General features: G+C 46.1%; 1 protein-coding gene across 3 annotated transcripts in view; it reads right to left on the reverse strand.

Annotated features, from left to right (window-relative positions):
• Nucleotides 1-407: 407 nt before the first annotated feature.
• The window catches only part of LOC110494193 (nck-associated protein 5-like), a 106,491-nt gene continuing 92,470 nt past the window's right edge, over nt 408-14,428 (reverse strand). For 2 of the 3 annotated variants that reach the window (XM_021569021.3, XM_021569022.3), the window contains 6 exons: nt 9,356-12,651; nt 7,782-7,950; nt 7,601-7,679; nt 7,212-7,499; nt 6,821-6,963; nt 408-4,189 (listed from right to left, as the gene is read on the reverse strand). In XM_021569021.3, coding sequence (XP_021424696.2) covers nt 3,944-4,189; nt 6,821-6,963; nt 7,212-7,499; nt 7,601-7,679; nt 7,782-7,950; nt 9,356-12,651 — 4,221 coding nt within the window. In that variant the 3' untranslated portion in view covers nt 408-3,943. The remainder of the gene's footprint in view (nt 4,190-6,820; nt 6,964-7,211; nt 7,500-7,600; nt 7,680-7,781; nt 7,951-9,355; nt 12,652-14,428) is intronic. The other variant, XM_021569023.3, reaches the window with a different exon arrangement.

Below are 14,428 nucleotides of genomic sequence, written 5' to 3' on the forward strand. Positions count from 1 at the left end.
CATTCGTTGAGAACGAAATCTGAAAATACTCTGGATACATTCAGTAACATGATAAGAATATTCCTGGAAATTGTGGGGTAGGGGCAACACAAGACAAAACAATGACAACGGTTTGAGTGGCTCTCCTAGCTGTGCCGTTCAGGAACTAAAGCAAGCACATTTGTAGTTGTTTAGGTTTATCCCCTCCCTCACACAATTAAGGTTGTTAATGCAATCCAAAAACAGATCATTATAAATTGCAATCTGGGTCAGGTGGGCATCATTTGAAAGCTTATTCTATTACCAACATGACTAGATAAGTTATAAAATACAACATTACAGTGTTAGGGTTTTACAATGGAATTCAGGGAAACAGATCGTCATTTTGGTGCACATCGAAAGGAGTCAGGAGTTCGTGTGCTGCGACATTTTCTTCACAATAGACAAAACATAGGTTTATTCAGTTCAGAACATCTTGTAACTGTACATCAAACATATTGATCATAAACGTTAACACTGTATATGACATGAGTTTTATCCTATGGAAATGTGAAGTGCACATTTGGATTCATGGGTGTTTGGCTTGCTTGTATGACATCAAAGCTGTATTTATTATAATCCATCTTTCAAAATAAATCGAGTCCTCTTCATTTACAGAATTTCCCTCACTCAGACAACAAAAATGTGCAAAGGTTGCCCAATTAGCACGAGGGATGGGGGCAACTTCTTGTCGAGGGAGGTGCTCAAGTTCAGAATGGCTGTCAGTCAAAACCCATACAGCGCTGTCAAGCACAGAGCCAGAGCTCTGACGTTATGTCTAGCATGTTACTTTACAGCCACTGCATTCCAATGTAGGCGTTTATCAGTGCCCAAATCTGCCATTTTCAACCCGTATACGTGTATGAGTGTAAAGGGTTAAAGTAACATGATATATAACATATGACAACGCACAACAGCTTAAAAAAAATAACATTACGACTGAAACCATGGAAGTCTATGACATATTTATGATCGATAACCACATTGCATCACATTTAATGGACGGTAACATGTTATTTTTTCTGGCGTTAAAGGCAACCCAGTTCTATGTGACCGAAACATGTCTACATCCAGGGCAGACACGATAAACCCCTGATACCAGCCACTTCTTGGGGACCAATGATCCCAGTTACATGATTTAACAACGATTCTTCAGATCCAGGCCATAGTGAGCGTGTGGCTGTCTCGAACTAGGTGATGTTTTTTCCATGCATCTCGTTGGTGTGTGTTAGGCTTGGGCAGTATACCATATACCGGGGTATTTGGGAATAGCCACGGGATGGTTTTTCAATACAGTCGCATTCTTCATTTCACCTGTTACATAATTATTCATTATGAAGCTTACTGGTAGTACCCAGACACATGGTGTTTGTTTACAAGCACACAATGACCGAAGCCTTGCGAGTCACTCACTATTGTGCAACACATGCCATCTAGTTAAAGTATGAAATTCACAACTAAATGTTTGCCAGCTAGATATCTTATAACTATTAAGTTACCTGTCCAAAATGTGCTAAATTCTCTGCAGTAGCTAGTTAGCGATCTAGCTAAGTGGTTAGCTTCTTCCAAAATCAAGCTTTGCTTGCCAGTAACAGTAGAGAATCCCATCCTGGATCAAGAGCCTTGCTTTATCATGTTTGTTTTGTGCATGCAGCAAATTGTGAGTAGCATATAACTTTATGAGCTGGGATATCTGTCCTGAAAACAGTTTAGGTCAGAGACTGTATAAAATGTTCGCAAAGTACTCATTAGCATTTAGTTAGCATTCTCTATGGGACTTGACATGTACTTGTTAGCATTGCTAACCTTCGGATTAGGCTTAGTGGGGTTTGAAAATAGTGCCCCTTGTGTCCAGTGCCAATATTACCAAATATCCCGGTATGACACAAGGTCGGTATGAAGGTATGACAATCTGGATACCGCCCAACCCTACTGTGTGTGTGTACAGTTGAAGTCGGAAGTTTACATACACTTAAGTTGGAGTCATTAAAACTCGATTTTCAACCATTCCACAAATTTCTTGTTAACAAACCATCGTTTTGGCAAGTGGGTTAGGACATCTACTTTGTGCATGACACAAGTAATTTTTCCAACAATTGTTTACAGACAGATCATTTCACTTATAATTCACTGAATCACAATTCCAGTGGGTCAGGAGTTCACATACACTAATTTGACTGTGCCTTTAAACAGCTTGGAAAATTCCAGAAAATTATGTCATGGCTTTAGAAGCTTCTGATAGGCTAATTGACATCATTTAAGTCAAATGGAGGTGTACCTGTGGATGTATTTCAAGGCCTACCTTCAAACTCAGTGCCTCTGCTTGACATCATGGGAAAATCAAAAGAAATCAGCCAAGACCTCAGAATTTTTTTTTGTAGACCTCCTCAAGTCTGGTTCATCCTTGGGAGCAATTTCCAAACGCCTGAAGGTACCACAAGTTCATCTGTACAAACAATAGTATGCCAGTATAAACACCATGGGACCACGCAGACGTCATACCGCATCGGAAGGAGATGCGTTCTGTTTCCTCCTTGTTCTGTCTCCTACTTTGGTGTGAAAAGTGCAAAGGACCTTGTGAAGATGCTGGAGGAAACAGGTACAAAAGTATCTATATCCACAGTAAAACGAGTCCTATATCAACATAACCTGAAAGGCCGCACAGCAAGGAAGAAGCCACTGCTCCAAAACCGCCATTAAAAAAGCCAGACTACGGTTTGCAACTGCACATGGGGACAAAGATCGTACTTTTTGGAGAAATGTTCTCTGGTCTGATTAAAGAAAAATTTAACTGTTTGGCCATAATGACCATCGTTATGTTTGGAGGAAAAAGGGGGACGCTTGCAAGCCGAAGAACACCATCCCAACCGTGAAGCACAAGGGTAGCAGTGGCAGCATCATGTTGTGGGGGTGCTTTGCTGCAGGAGGGACTGGTGCACTTCACAATATAGATTGGATCATGAAGAAGAAAAATTATGTGGATATATTGAAGCAACATCTCAAGACATCAGTCAGGAAGTTAAAGCTTGGTCGCAAATGGGTCTTCCAAATGGACAATGACCCCAAGCATACTTCCAAAGCTGTGGCAAAATGTCTTAAGGACAACAAAGTCAAGGTATTTGAGTGGCCATCACAAAGCCCTGACCTCAATTCTATAGAAATTTTGTGGGCAGAACTGAAAAAGCGTGTGCGAGCAAGGAAGCCTACAAACCTGACTCAGTTACACCAGCTCTGTCAGGAGGAATGGGCCAAAATTAACCCATTTATTGTGGGAAGCTTGTGGAAGGCTACCAGAAATGTTTGATCCAAGTTAAACAATTTAAAGGCAATGCTACCAAATACTAACTGAGTGTATGTAAACTTCTGACCCACTGGGAATGTGATGAAAGAAACAAAATCTGAAATAAATCATTCTCTCTACTATTATTCTGACATTTCACATTCTTAAAATGAAGTGGTGATCCTAACTGACCTAAGATAGGGAATTGTTACTATGATTAAATGTCAGGAATTGTGAAAAACTGAGTTTAAATGTATTTGGCTAAGGTGTATGTAAACTTCCGACTTCAACTGTATATGTGTCTGTGTGTACATTTGAGTTGCGCTGGTCTGTCGTATGATGCTTGTTGCTTGGAGGACAATGGTGTCCAATTCTCAGCCTAGTTCCTCAAATTATGTATGTGAACATCAGTCAACCTGAGGGTGAGTTTTCCAGCAGTATTAACCAGATCTCAGTAACACGGAGAGGGTCAGCAGGAAGAGGTGTATGTGGAAGAGGGAGGAGGTACTTCAACTCTGTCTGCCTCAGGGGCTGGCCCCACCACTACAAGAAGGGATGGGTGTGCCTCATAGCTGTGGTTTAAAGGGTGTCGGTCGGTCCGCCTCTCTCTCTGCTCCCCTCTCTGTCCATGGGCCCTTGGGCCTGTCAGCCCTGGCTGCCACAGGAGGACAGGCTGTCGTAGAGGGAGTCACTGAGGGATTCGGGCGTCTCTCTCGGGGACATGATATCTTCTGGTCTCTCCTTCACCAGCTCCAGCCCTCCGTCCTTCCCTACCTCTGGGGCACTGGGCATCCTCCCCTTACCCCGTGTCCTGAGCCCCGTCTGGGGTGGCAGGGGGAGGCTGCATGGGTCAGCAGCCAGGGGGCCCTGGGGGACACACTGTTTCAAACTCTTGGAGGAGAGGAAAGGTGGGCACATGAAGAAGGGGAGGGTGGATGGGGAAAAGGGGAGGATATGGATGGTAGGGATAGACAGGGATCAGATGCTATAGTTAATTATTTTATTTTAGATGTGAAATTTACCAGGTTGAAGGGAAACATTTATATCTGCCACTTCAATAAATGCTTTTGTCAGTAACCATGTTTCCAGCCAACCATTTTTATGGTAGTAAAATACCTGTTGGATAAAAAAAAACTCACAACAGGCCTAATGTCAGTAAATTTCCTAAATTACATCAAAAAATATATATTTCACGAGTGGATAATTTTATTTTTTTTCCCCATAGAATATTGTTGATATTGCAATTGTTGATAAATTTGCAGTCACGTAATGCTATGTTGTGTGGTCCTGCCACTACGACTTGGAAAAGCATGCACAGTTTATTAGGCTACCGATCAAATAAGCTATATGAACTTCACATGGTGGTGAATGTGCACTGTCATAAGATTGATGCTCCTTTCCAATAAATATCTAGGGTCTTAACTTGTATGGTGGTGACATGATGATTGCTGCTTAACTGCCAATTGACAAATAAAAATGATCTAGCTTTTATTCATTATCTCAACATGTACCCTCTACACTGTGTCTGTGAGCACGTGCCAAGATGAGTGGGCAAACTTGCCATTTTTCGCAGGTCTTTTGAGACAAAACCATTAAAATCGGTACATGAAAAGTTATACGACGAAGTGATTCTTATATGCACTAGCTAGGTCATTATGCACAGCTCTTTATTTGCAAAAAGACAGTTTGTTTGAAACACACTGTTGCTGAGAAAATGCACATATTTCTTTGTGCAAAATTTATTGCTGGAAAATCTTTCCAAAAATGGGATGGAAACCCAGCAAAACATACTCTGAATGGTGGGTTGGAGTTTGAATGGGCCATTGCACTCTTCCCCCCCCCCCCCCCCCCCCCCCATGAACTTTCTTGTTGTCATTTCTTAAGAAAAGCAAAGGAGTGTCTGGAGGGAACTTGCTGTGCATTTCAGTCCAGGCTGCCATTAACACAGCCCATTCAAAGGGAGAGAGTCAAAAACAAGTTAGTCAAAACTCTTTTTGACTTGAGAGACATGATTGTGCCTCGTTCATTATGACTGAGACTTGTAAAAGTGTGTTTTAAACAATGTACATTTGTGATAGCTAGGCATAAAATAAGATTATATCTTGATTTCTTTTAAACAAGGTCTAGTTGCGGCCGCAATCGGACTAGATTGTGAAACATTTTTGGCGGAATTCTTGACTGCCGAGAGGATTGACGGACCTTCATGTCTTAAAGTAATGATGGACTTGGTCTTTTACCAAATAGGGCTGTATATCATCCCTACCTTGTCACAACATAACTGATTGGCTCAAAGGCATTAAGGAAAGAAATTCCACAAATTAACTTTTAACAAGGCACACCTGTTAATTGAAATGCATTCCAGTAGACTACCTCATGAAGCTGGTTGAGAGAATGCCAAGAGTGTGCAAAGCTGTCATCAAGGCAAAGGGTGGCTACTGTAGAAAATAGTAAAAATAAAGAAAGTAGGTGTGTCAAAACTATTGACTGGTACTGTGTATACACACACACAATATTTTTTGCTCAATCTGATTAGGTGGGCATGGCTCCCAAGTGCCTACACCCATGCCTACAGTAGGACTGATACATGCCCCTCCAGCTCACCGGCTCCAGAATTCTCTGACCAACTACTGTCTATCATATGTGCGCACAGGCAGCATAGAGAAGAAAAATGCATGTTTAGAACTGATAATCGACCTCATGGTGCAAGAATGAATACAATTAATTGATTACGATACTGTGCTTAACACCCTCTCAGCAGTCAAGAATTCCACCAAAAATCTTTCACAATCTAGTCTGGTTGCGGCCACAACTAGACCTTGTTTCAAAGGAATCAAGAAATAATCTTATTTTATGCCTAGCTATCACATATGTACATTGTCTAAAACACACTTTTACAAGTCTCTGTCACAAATAACTGCTCCAATAAGCCCCTTATGGTGAAAGAGGGGCTTGCAGAATCATGACCCTTTCGAGTTTTCAGTTCATCATTCGCCTGTAGGGGGTCCTGAGTGCTCTGGGCATTACTGAATCGAATGAACGAAACGAGTCAGGGGGAGACGGGGAGTGGCTGAACGAGTTGAAAAGATCAGAGTCAGTAAGCTGAACTTCCCATCACTCGTCAAAACCCCTTCTCCATCTCGTTTCCACAGCAACCCCCACCTCCCCCTCCCCTGAGAAGTGGCATGAGGAGTTAGGCGTCTTTCAATCTAAATGCAGATAACTAACATTGCACTCCGCTTCATCCCTCCTTCCCGCTCTCTCTCTTGTTGGAGGGCAGAATCTGAGGATAATGTCAGCTAATGGGACTATGGTATAAAGTGCTGACAAGGGATGACAACTGACAGACAAGTGATCAAGGCCCCAGCTGTCTTTCTATCAGCCTCATCTCTTAAAATATTAATAAAGAGAGGAGCTTTCGTCATTTCATTTTTCACTGTAGATGAGAAAGTTGGCACATGTCAGCACAGAGTACTACATTTCTTGTTAACGATGGAGATGAACTCAGCTCGCTGACTCACTCACCCTTCTGGAGGGGGTCCTCTGGCTGCCCGGGTCTCCCTGCACATCCAGGTAAACATCACTGACTCCTGCAGAGTCTTTCAGGTTGGGAAAGGTCCAGTCCTTGGTTGGGGGATTTTGCATATGAGCCCCGTAGGCATCAATGTCTACAAAAGAACAAATATAATTCAAGATGTAAAAACAGAGCTTAGCCTAGGTGTTTTGTTTCAAGATTTAAGCTTGTGTGAATAGTTAGTCCACAGTTTTAATAACACACAAAATGTTGGTTTTGCAGAACTGATCAAACTTACGCAACCATATCTAAACCACTAATGTAAAATGTCAGCATTGAAATGGCCTATATGGGAACACAACAAGTCCTATGGGAATACAAAGTCCAAGAGTCCAAGCTGACCCTCATGGATGGTGCTGGACAGGTGCATGTTGGGACCTTTTCCCTCCAGTCCTGAGCCATACAGGATAGATGGGTTGACTTCATCCAGAGATGACAGCTCTCTCTCCAGCGTATGGGCTTTCCGCGAAACTTTCATCTTGGCCCCATGTTTCCCCTGGGAGCCTGAAAACCCTTGCTCTCCCTGTAGCTTCCCCTTAGTGATGCTCTTCCCTGCTGCATTACTGGTATAGTCTGGCATGGGGAATGTGCCGATGCCACTGTCGAGGGTACGCATGGATGCACCAGAACCTAAACATTGAGGAAAGAACAATGAAGTGAGACTAGAGTCAGGGGGAGACGGGGAATGTTAGTCAAGGGAAATGGATGACAGACATTATTATGACTCTCACCTGTAATGTGCTGGGAACTAATGGACTCTGCCAAGCTCTCGTCTGATGTGACCTCATCCTTGCCAATCATATCAGAAGCCTGAAACAACAAGGGTTACACTCCATGTAAGATTGAATCATATTACTGATGTGTCATTTATTAATTTGTCTATAGTGTATAAGAGGAGAAAGAAAAGTTTACCTGGTCCATCTCATCCCTGCTCTTTGTGTGGCTGATCCCATCCCTCTGGTGACCGAAGATGGGCCGCGACCTCTTCGAGTCAAAGGAGAGGCGTCTGTGTGCCATTCCAAAGGTGGTAGGTATAGCTCCCCTCTCGTCCACCCTGTTTCCAGAACAAGACGTCGAGGGACTTAAGAAAGAAGAAGTTACAAACTCATAGGGGAACTAGCTTTCGACATATACTAATCAAATTAGATCAGATTTGATCATAAGAGAAAGAGTTTAACCCTGTGGCAAGTTTTGTAATTACAGTGCATTCAGGAAAGTATTCAGACTTTATCCACATTTTGTTACGTTATTTGTTACGTTGTACCTTATTCTAAAATGGATTAAATCGTTTCCCCCCCTCATCAATCTACGCACAATACCCTATAACGGAATTTTTGCGAATTTATAAAAAACTGAAATATCACATTTACATAAGTATTCTGAAATAACACATATGGAATCATGTAGTAAAAAAAACACCATTTGCCTTGATGACAGCTTTGCACACTCTTGGCATTCTCTCAACCAGCATCACCTGGAATGCTTTTCCAACAGTTTTGAAGGAGTTCCCACACATGCTGAGCACTTGTTGGCTGCTTTTCCTTCACTCTGCCGTCCAACTCATCCTAACCCATCTCAATTGGGTTAAGGTCAGGTGATTGTGGAGGCCAGATCATCTGATGCAGCACTCTCGTTCTTGGTCAAATAGCCCTTACACAGCCTGGAGGTGTGTTGGGTCATTGTCCTGTTGAAAAACAAATGATAGTCCGACTAAGCGCAATCCTGATGGGATGGAGTATCGCTGCAGAATGCCGTTGCAGCCATGCTGGTTAAGTGTGCCTTGAATTCTAAATAAATCACTGACAGTGTCACCAACAAAGCACCCCACACCATCACACCTCCTCCTCCATGCTTCAAGATGGGAACCACGAAGATCATCCGTTCACTTACTCTGCGTCTCACAAAGACACGGCGGTTGGAACCAAAAATCTCAAATTTGGACTGGTCAGACCAAAGAACAGATTTCAACTGGTCTAATGTCTATTGCTCGTGTTTCTTGGCCCAAGCAAGTCTCTTCTTATTATTGGTGTCCTTTAGTAGTGGTTTCTTTGCAGCAATTCGACCATGAACGCCTGATTCACGCAGTCTCCTCTGAAAAGTTGATGTTGAGATGTGTCTGTTACTTTAACTCTGAAGCATTTATTTGGGCTGCAACTTCGGAGGCTGGAATGTGTAGGTGTCCAAACTTTTGACTGGTACTGTATGTAAATAAGGTATCTGTTTTTTTTTATCACATTTGCATACATTTCTAAAAAACCTGTTTTGCTTCATCATTTTTGGGTTATTGTGTGTAGATTGATGAGGATGATAATTCTTTTTTACAAAATGTGGAAAAAGTCTATGGGTCTGAATACTTACCAAATGCACTGTATTTTGTAATCATCATTCAGTACACTCATGGCTGCAAAATTATACGTTTGTGCAAGACTTCTGATGTATTTAATGTAATCTTAGGAACATAATTTAAGATTACATATCATTCTTACCTGTTGAGGAGCTGCTGCATGAAGTTGTCTGCGGTCACTCCTCTGTACATGAGTGACAGTTGGCCCTGGGCCTGGTCCATCACCACCTCACAGGAGTGACCCCTGCCGGAGCGGTCCATCCCGACCCCGTTCACATATGCCCGCTCCTCCTCCAATGCCTTCCGCAGGTCCTCTGCCTTCTCCATCAGCATGGAGATGTTCAGGCTCTCCACCACCTTCCGGGGCCCACCTGACTTAAAGTCCTTAGCTCCTCCGCCGGAGGCAGAGGACGACGAAGGAGAGGGTGACATATTGTTCTTGAGCTTGGACACTTCTGGTTTACGGCTGAGGGCGGGGAGCTTGCTCTTCCTCAGGCCGAACCAGCTGGCGATGCCGTTGGAAGCCTTTTGCTTGGGCTCAACCAACTGGCCCCGGTCCTGCTCCTGCAGCTTAAGCATGTTCTCCTCGATGCCACGCATTACTTTCTGCTCGATGGCCGACTGGGGCACTGGTGGGCCGGACGAGTACTGCTTCTTGTCGTTTTTCATGATGGCTTCAGTAGACGACCGCGGTGGCAGAGGAGGAGGAGGCGGGAAGCTCTCTGCATGGACGAAGGTCTTCTTCTTGCTGGCCAGGAGTTTGCTTTTGTCCTCCAGCCTGGGCAGGTGTCTCTGAGCCAGGGCGCGGTCCTCGTGAGCAGGCCTGACCCCTCGGGGGTAAGAGGAAGCCTGGCCGACCTTTGAAGGGGACTTTGAGGAAACTTTAGTGGGGCTGTTTTGAGGGCTAGGGGTAGTTTTACTGTGGTGGCTCCGGGTGATGGGGCACTTCCCATAGCTCCTCACCACGGAAGAGGTCTCTGTATTGGAGGATAATGTGCCCATCTTGATCTTTGGACCATCTGCTTTCGCTACATATATCCGGGGAGAGAATGATGACTCCTGCTCTGCCTTGGGTATGGATGATGGGGTAGCTGATGATTTGGCGCCTGATTCATGTATTGGACCTGGCACCCTGGGGTGACTGCAGAGGCTGGTTTTGGGGTATTGCTTCCCTTCAAGGGAATCAGTGTATTTCTGATGTCTGTGCTGCTCTGTCCCAGTTCTCTCGCCTTGCCTTTCAGCAGTCTTGCTTTTCTCAATATTGTTGGTGGGGGGTTTACCCACGTTACTTTGTGCATCCTTCTTGTCCATGGGCTGTGCGCCTACTGGCAGGTTCTCTGTGCTCTTCAGTTTCCCCAGAGCAGCCAGGCGCTCTTTGAATGGGTGGTGACTGGACTCACTCTGGGGTTTTCCCTGCACCAGCCTCTTGGGGGTGGAAGACCCAGGCGACCGGTCACCTTGCCTGGCTGCAGACTGGGTTGGCTGGGGGGGTTCACAGATTGGCTGACTGGGCTCCAGAGTTGCACGGTGCTCCTGGTGCCTGTCCCTCATGCTGGAGTAGCTGGGGCGACTACTGTGTGCTTTACTAGCAGCGGCGGAGGACGAGGAGGGTAGGCTGAAGTGTTGGTGGGGTTTGTGCCAGACAGGGCTTTCTGAGTCAGTGCCCTGGTCAGTGCCCTGGTCAGTGTCCTGGTCAGTGTCCTGGTCAGTGTCCTGGTCAGTTTCCTGGTCATCTGGTTCTGGGGATGAGTCAGGGTGCTGTGAAGATGGGTGGCTGAGGAGGTTCTCCTCCTGCTGCTGCTTGTCTACAAGCCCCTCAGGTTGGGTGTAAGGGAGGTACTGGGGCGTCCCATCTGACGTGCAGACTTTCTCGTAGTGAGCCACCTTCTGAGAGCCCCTTTGTGTGTGAGAAGAGGAGGAGGAGGGGGCTGCCTTTGTACTGTGGCTGGGTTTGGGCGCAAAGTGGCTGCTGAACGCTATCTCCTTGACTGTGGGAGGGGGGCCCGCACTGTCCTCTGGCTTGGGTGGCGAGGTGGGGGCAGAGTGTGTGGCAGTGTAGGGGGATGAGGACAGCTGCTTCTCCCTCTCCGTGGTGGTAGCTTTGCGGGTCAGGACAGGTGAGTGGTACACCTCATAGTTGTTGTTGTTCCTGCAGGGGATCTTGGAGCTGCGGGTGAGCTGGGGACTTAGACGGAGGGGGTTGCCTGGTTGTGCCTGGTTCATCCCCGTCGGGATCTTCAGGAACTTGAGCAGCCGGGACGGGGAGGAAACGGGGGAGGGCTTGACTTCACCTAGGCCTGTGGAAAAGGTGGGGCTGAGTGCAAGCTTGCTCTTGCCAGAGGGAGGCAGGGCCTGAGCTGAGCTGGTCCTCTCGGGAACCGGGGCTGGAGAGTACAACTCCACCGCCACCTTCTTGCAGACAGACGTCTCATTGGAGGAGAAGTAGAGCCCGTTGCAGACCTGCTCGCTCACTTCCTGATCTTCTTGATACCCTGGGTCTGTCTCCGTGGCAACAGGGTCTGTATGTGAGGTAGGGGTGTGCAGGCTGTTGTTCACATTGTGTGCCACTGATGCAGCCTCTTCTTCCAGGTAGCAGCACTCCTCTGGACTGTCCCGGTTTTGGGTCAGCGATGTGTGCTTCACATCCTCACTGTGAGAGGGTTGCACCTCAGCCGGAGGCAGCGGTTTGCCAAACGGATGCCTGTCTTTGTGTCTTTGAAAGTTCCTGGTCTCCTTCCGTAGCATCCCGTTGAGGTTGGCTTGGATTAGCGAGGAGATTGGATCAGAAGAAACCAGAAGTTCTGGATGCTGCTCTAGAGAGTCCACTGCTGTTTTGTGCATGTAGCACTGGCTTGTGCTGCCAGTAGAGAAGAGGTGGGGGAGAGCTGCTGCCTGGGGAAGGCCTGTGCTCTGTGCCAACGCCCCCTGGTCGTCTGCCCAGGCCTGCCCGTTGAGGCTCTCCACTCTGCCCGGGTGTGCGGCGCCGTGGACCTGGGCACACTTCAGCAGGCTGTCCAGGCTACTCTTCTGGGAGAGCATTTGGCAGGAATGGCAGTCCCTGTGCTGGTGCTGTTTGTGCAGGGCATGGTCCTCCTGGAGAGCCCCTTCTCTGTTGGTATAATCATGGTTGTCCGAGTCTGAGCCGGAGAAGTGGCAGCGTGACGAGGGATGTGCTACCAGGTGCTGAGAAGAGGGTAACCCAACAGAGGACATCAGGGACATCTGGTCTCTTTCCATGGAAACCAGCGCCTGACCCAGGTCGTGGTGTGGGGACAGGCAGGAGGAGGGGTGGAACTTGAGGGGGTCCGACTCCTCCAGCTTGCGCAATACTTCCAGGATGTGTGCTTTCTTTTTGAAGAACGGAGACAGGGCCTCTATGGAGGTGGCAGGGGCCGGGGCCAAGCTGGCTGTTCCGTTCTGTGTGTGGTCCCCATTGCTCTGCATAAACAAGGACATCAGGTTGTAACTCCACTACATCTTCATCAGACAATACAAACTAAAATCAAAAATGTTGCCAGTATGGCTAAAATCTAAAGAAAAGTTCTCATCTACAACATCTAACATATTGCGTGCATAGTGCAGCAGGACTCAAATGTATTGATTTCATGTTGACAATCGATTGTGGAGGTTCCTTTTTACTTTGATGAGAACAAAACAACATTTGCTTCGATACTTCAGGACTTTTTGAGGGGACCTGCAACTCATGTTTCAAGTGAACATACTGTAGTGAACTAACTGCCCAAGTCCCCAATGACTCTGTCACAGCAAAAGAGGACATCCTGAGAATGCTGAGCACCCCTGTCCTGGCAGGGGGAGGAATAAATGAATGAAGGAGAGAAGAGTGGAGAGGCAACTGAAGTCACTTTGGTTACACATGGCCAGCCAACCTTAGGAAGCAGTCTTTATCTTTAATTAAAGAAGCAATTAATTCTGTAATCAGTGAGAAAACTTCTCCTCCAACCTCCTCCTCATCCCGTCTTCTTGGAGAGGAGCCAATCTGTTAACTAAAATAGTCACCGCCAGTGGGGACCTCTGGGATTATCCAATTAAGACAGAGGGGCGTGAGACAGAGCCACTTGCTTAGTTTACACAGACCATTCGTTCTCTTCCCCTGTCATTATTTCCACTACTACTCCACTGGCATTCTCCAAAGCCATGGCATGTAAATTTGATGAATCCAAGTAACAGGCCTGGTTTCTACAGGTTAGGGCCCACTTGATTACCTCAGCATACACTGTGGATTGTTTTCCCTTTTCAGTCTCCCTCCATCTCTCCCAAGTGAACCCAAAGAGCCATTGCGTGCAAATTTGACAAACCCAGTCGAATGAGGTGACTTTGAAAACCCCTCTGCCATCGCTGCAGAAGTGCCTATTCTGATGCAATGATTTACTTACTACCTAATAAATTCTCAGTCTACACCTGGGAGTTCTGATAAGCCCATATATATGCAGTATGTATATATACACAATCTGGACGGGTGATGCACTTGGATCAGGGGAGCTGGGAGTGATGCAGAGCTTAGCTGAGGATATGGGGGTGGAGAACCGAACTGTATGGTATTCGGTCAGTCAGTCAATACATTTCTCTACTCATGGTCCATTAAAAGCCCAGTGCAGTCAAAAACATGAATATACATTGATTATACCAAACATTAGGAACACCTTCCTAATATTGAGTTGCCGCCTCAGCATCCATGAGAGAGGATCTATGTTGTAAAGTAGTCCTTCAACAGTGGACTCCATCAATGTGTGTGATGGGTTAGTGGTATGGGCTCTCTTAAGGGGTGCCGCATTGATCCAAAACCTCCATCCCACTATATTCTTGTTTAAAATCCCAGAGCCATATGGATGGTATACTAAATGCTTTGAGACTTGGGGCCAGAGAGAAACCATTGGCCAAGGAGATCTGATGGAAATAAAGCCTCAACCTCACAGAATTACGGAGGAGTGGAGACGGAGGGAGAGAACGAGAGGAATGCATAGGGAGTGTTTGTTCAGAGGGAAACAAAAATCTATATTCAATTTGACACCTCTCTCCCTGCCTGATAACAAGAAACCAATCAGTTGCCCTCGGGGTTGAAATGACTGGGTCTCTCTCGTTCCTGTCTTCCACATGCTTCTCAGTCATTTGTCAGCAGGAGTCTAGTGCTGCTCCTTGGGGCAGCAATAACACGGGCCTATTTTAAGAGAGAACATTACAGAGGGGCACGGTGAGC

The sequence above is a fragment of the Oncorhynchus mykiss genome, chromosome 17 (genome assembly GCF_057628025.1).
Source record: "Oncorhynchus mykiss isolate SJ-2025 chromosome 17, ASM5762802v1, whole genome shotgun sequence".
NCBI classification, from domain to species: Eukaryota; Metazoa; Chordata; class Actinopteri; order Salmoniformes; family Salmonidae; genus Oncorhynchus; species Oncorhynchus mykiss.